This window comes from Cystoisospora suis, assembly GCF_002600585.1.
Source record: "Cystoisospora suis strain Wien I chromosome Unknown contig_6435, whole genome shotgun sequence".
Lineage (NCBI taxonomy): Eukaryota > Apicomplexa > Conoidasida > Eucoccidiorida > Sarcocystidae > Cystoisospora > Cystoisospora suis.
Window position 1 is genome coordinate 4889 of NW_027159224.1, and position 5095 is coordinate 9983.

The window sequence follows — 5095 nt, forward strand, 5'->3', positions numbered from 1 at the left end:
ATATATATTGACATATCCCGAAGTACATACATATAGATATCTATATATGCAGGTGTGTATATACATCTAGACAGTCTAGGGAGAATAAGCCCTTTCATTCACTGATTGATTCGTTCCTTCTTTGAGCTTAGCGACGATGTACATACGCCTCTCTGTCCCTCTATATCACCTCTCCTCTACCCATCGCTCTGAATAGACAGATAGATAGATAGACATACAAATACCCTAGCCGAGTCATGAAGATGAGCTAGCGCAGTTGACTCTCTCCCCCTCTCTGTTTCTTTCTCTTGCTGTCTTTAGGTATGTAAGTGTATGTGAGTCGAGGGATCTCTAGACTTCTTCGGAGAGAGAGGGGGCGATGTACGAGAAAGTCCACTACATTAACAAGATAACAAATGAAGAGAGACGAGACAGGAGACAGGTCTCAAGATCAATATGAAACGCTGCTGGGGCATGGAGACAGAAGGATACAAAGAGCTCATTTCATGTAGAAGAAGAAAAGATCAAAAGAAAAGAAGAAAGCAGGAAAAATCTCCTTGTCTTCTTCTTCTTCTCTCTAGAACAGCCAAGCCCTGTCGACTCAAACCAAAAAGAGAAAGAAAGAAGAAAGAGAGAGAAAGAGAAAGAGAGAGAAGAAGAGGAGAGAGAGAAAGAGAGAAGGGGGTTACCTGAAGTGCACTGCTTCTTATCGTGTCAGGTGAGGGGTGTCCCGAAGAGTTGCCGTATCCAGGTGTATCGATCATTAGAAAGGAAATGCGATACTTCTTCTCTTCGCTCACGCCGCTGAGGTCATACAGTAATGGCCCAAATGGATTGAATTCTCTCTCTACAAGAAAGCACGCACAAAGCAAACAGACAGAAAGAAACATAGAAAGACAGAAAGAAAAGAAAAGAGACAGACAGACAGCCAGAGAGATGCACACATTATGTATACACACACAGAGGTGAAAGGACAAAAAGAAAGAGAAATACTATACATAAGTACATATACATATATACATATATATATATATGGATATGTATTTAAATGCATATGCATGTATGTACGTCTGGGTATGTATGAATGCGGAAGTATGTAAAGTCGGCAGAGTCTATTTAGTTCTTTCTTTCTTTCTTACTGTTGGTATAGTGGCGAGGAGTAGTTCCATTGGCGGCTTCAGTGGTTTGCTCCATTCCAGGATTCCGCCCCTAGACACACAGAAAGCCAGAAGGAAAGAAAGAAAGAAAAAACATGAAGAAAGAAAGGAAGAGAGACGCCTCTTCTCTGCTTTCTCTTCATCTCCTTCTCTATCACTAGGGTGTTTCGTATTCTTCTTCTTCTTCGTATCTTCCTCCGCCTTTCTTTCCTTCTTAAACCTCTTCTGCACGGTCATCACCTGTTCTTCTTCTTTTTCTTCTTCTTCTTTATCTTGTGTAGTGGTAGCATTCCTTTGGAGCCTTTGCTTTGTCGGCATGTCTTCTATCGACCGAAGGCAACTAAATTCATTCATCGCCTCTTATGCTGAGGTACACCATCAACACTGCCATCTACACAGATAAACCTAGAGAGACAGATAGATATAGACATCCATCTAGATAGAGATAGATAGATATAGACATCCATGTAGATAAAGAGACAGATAGATGTAGACATACAGGTGAAGAGTTAGATAGATGCCTATGCTGTTACCTTAACATAGACACTAGTGTATGGCGTACATACGTATGTACATTGCGGGTATCCTATACCCACATCTATACATCTTTAACCTACCTATAGCTCCATACGTACACCTACATATACACATGCATAGATCAAGATTCAATACAACTACCTGCATCCACAGATCTATTCTATACAGAGAAAAGAAGACTCTGATATATCTTTCTTTTCTTTCTTTTTCTTTCTCTCAATATCTCCCCTCCGCATATCTCCCTCCTGAAGAAAAAAACAAACTACTCCTCCTATCTTCTTCTTCTTCTTCTGTCCATACAGACCACGCCATCCCGTCACTCATCTACATCTACTACAAGATAAAGAAGAGCCAAAGACTCCTGGACTGGGTCTTTCTTCTTCTTCTTCTTTTCTTTCCTTCTTGTCTTCACAGGAGGTCGTCTGACTGTGTCTGGTAGAGGCGATGTCTCGTGAGTGTCTGTTGGGCGGTGTACGTACAGCTTGATGGTAATTTGTGTAGAGTGAGATAGGAGGAAGGCGGCGATCCCCCCATTGCTGAGAATTTTGTTCCTGTGAAGGAATGCGGTCTCTCTCATGCTGGAAAAGGGTCTTTTCTCCTGGATCTCCTACGAACTCGCTCGGAGGAATCTCCGACGCAAATCGCAAGAACTTCCACGCCAAAACAATCCCTGGCAAAGGCAAATAAATAGAAGAAAGAGAAAGAGAGAAGAAAGAGACAAAGAGAAGATTAGAAAAGAGATGGGTAGATGTAGGTATTCGACTGAGAGGGATGAATAAAGGAAGTATTTCGGGGAACTCTTCTTTCAGCAAGTGAGGAGCAGCTTCTTTCTTTCTCTTTTCCTTCTCCTCTCTGTCTAAATTTAGGCATATAGAAGGAGAGAGAAAGAATGAAGAAAAGATGAGAAGAAGAGGCAGGGTGGAGATGTATCTATTATCGCGTGCAAATCAGAGATAGCCGGAAAGCCAAGAAAAGGCTCCCCCCATCACTCGCGCAGACTTTCAAACAGCGCCATACAACACTCAGTCAGGCACATAACCTACACACATCTATACAGATATATAGACAGAGACATATCTATCTTTAATCTATCTATCTATCTTTAATCTATCTATCTATCTTTAATCTATCTATCTATCTATCTTTAATCTATCTATCTATCTATCTTTAATCTATCTATCTATCTATCTATAGATGTAGATATAGATATACCCGTATGCTGTTGGTGATATAGAAGTCCCTAGTAGTAGAAGAAGAAGATTGACTTGTTGTTTCAGTTGACTCTCTCTAGGCTTTATCAAAGAGACGTAAGGACAAAATAAGAAAAGCAGATATAGTGTATCATGATGGTGTCTACAGAGACACTAGAGCATATACACATACATAGACACACACGTACAATAGATATACACAGATATATGTAGATAAAGAGGGAACGATGTGTATTCATACGTACTGATCTAGATACATGTATATGACTGAGTGATACTTAGGTTTATTTATTCCATCTCTAGAGAAGCTCGCGCTATTTTTTGTGCTGTAGGTGTCGTTACTCTCCCCAAACCCTCTCTCTGGCTAATGAGCTATCTCGATGTTCTCTCATTGTCACTATGACCTTGCTTCGATCTCCCTTTTATCTTTCTTTCTTTCTTTCTTGCCTGTCTCTTTGTTAAGATTCTCCATTCTCTCTTACCATCGAGTGCCTGCATATCTTTGCCTCCTAGGAAGATCCATAGATGAAGAGGAAGCTTCTTTTTCTCTCGCACGAGACTGTTCCTAGGCTGAAGAGAAGATAAGCCATGAAGGTCTCTTCCTGCGCTCCCCCGGGTATCTTCTCCTGGTACGTCTCTATATCCCTGGAGATAGAGAGAGGAAGAGAGAGAAGAAGAGGAAGAAGAGAGACGTAGAAGATGATCTTCATGATCGAGATATAGGAGATGTCCGTCTTGAGTTCGATAGGCTTGATGCTGTCGATGCTTTTCTTCTTCTGTTGAAGGAGGAGCAAAAGGAATGAGAAGAGGATTGTTGGGATGAAGAACCTCTGCTTTTTCAGCAGCTAGTCCTCTTCTTCTTAGTCTCTCTTCTTCTCTCGAGGAACCTCCTGCTATTCCAGGAATGCTATTTTTCCCATGACTAGACGTAGTAGTAGTAGAAGAAAGGAATCTCTTCCAGGCTCCACGGCTTAGCCACAGGTCATCGCTTGTGTAGCATTGAATACCTAGAAAAGAAAGAAAGAAAGAAAAGAATGAAGAAAGAATGAAAGAAAGACGGACGGAAGAGAGATACAAAGATAGAAAGGAGAGGAGAAGAAGGAGGAATAGGAAGGAGAAGAAGGAAGAGATAAGAGAAGTTCGTGGGAGGGTCTCTCTCTGTGGATGATAATGTAGTTAGGTTGTCACATGCATAGCTAGCCAGAGACTTTCTACGAAATAGTGTCTATCTACAAGAGAAGAAAGAAGAGTCCAAGGTCAATCTTGAAGGAGCAAGAGGAAAGGAACGAAGGAGGGATGAGATATACAGTGAGAAAGTCAAAGCAGAAAAGCGGAGAGAAGAGAGGAACAGAAAAAGTCAAAAGAGAACAAGAGAAGACAAGCAAGCGGATTTTGGCTGCATAAAACAAGGACATATACACCTCCTCCTTCTATAGACACATATATATATATATATGTGTCTATACAGGTAGTCTATGTAGGCATAGACTGCCTGTATATGCATATCTATCTATCTATCTACAAATGCACACATGTAGAAGATACACCCCAGAAATGTGTATGGACGAGAGATAGAGTAGATGCGTAAAGAGTGACCAGTCACTGCTATGTAGATGGTGTGGAGAAGGAGAAGCTTCCTTTCATGCATCTTCTTCTCCTTCGTCCTTTTGTATTCGAAGAGAAAGAAATTCATTCTATTCCCCGCCTCTTTCTTGATAAACCCCCTCATTCTCATGACAAGGCCTCTGCCTCTCTCGGGATGTTCGCACGTATACCCATGAACCTCCACAAATACACACACATAATATAAAGACACATAGACAGATAGATAGATGCATAGATACACGTACACATCTATCTAGCGATCTATCTATCTATCTCCATACACATATCTATATCTATATAAACAAGAGAGAGGGAAACGAAGACTGGCCGAGAGAGAGAAGTTCGCATGAAGGAGTTGGTGTGCTTTGTGTGTTTCGCTTTTCATGAATTAGTCCGAGTCTTCGGCTTATATTCGGAGACAACGACGAGAAAGAGGAGATCAATACAAGTAACGAGAGAGTTTGTCTTATTTCTTCTTACATGCTGCCGTGGAGTATTCATGAGGACATATAGGAGGGAGAAGATAAGCGTGATAGACATAGGCAGGAGTCAAATGCGCCGAATTGCGATCCTACAGGGACATACACAACACACAGAAAAATAGAC

The 5095-nt window shown here is 41.3% G+C and overlaps 1 protein-coding gene across 1 annotated transcript; it reads right to left on the reverse strand.

The window, feature by feature from the left end:
* Positions 1 to 462: 462 nt before the first annotated feature.
* CSUI_009961 (uncharacterized protein) lies at positions 463 to 5060 on the reverse strand (the record flags this gene model as incomplete). Its single annotated transcript, XM_068070069.1, has 5 exons — positions 463 to 826; positions 1119 to 1188; positions 2153 to 2343; positions 3367 to 3891; positions 4970 to 5060. Coding segments are annotated over 5 exons (1200 nt in total), but the record flags the coding sequence as incomplete, so codon positions are not given.
* Positions 5061 to 5095: the final 35 nt, after the last annotated feature.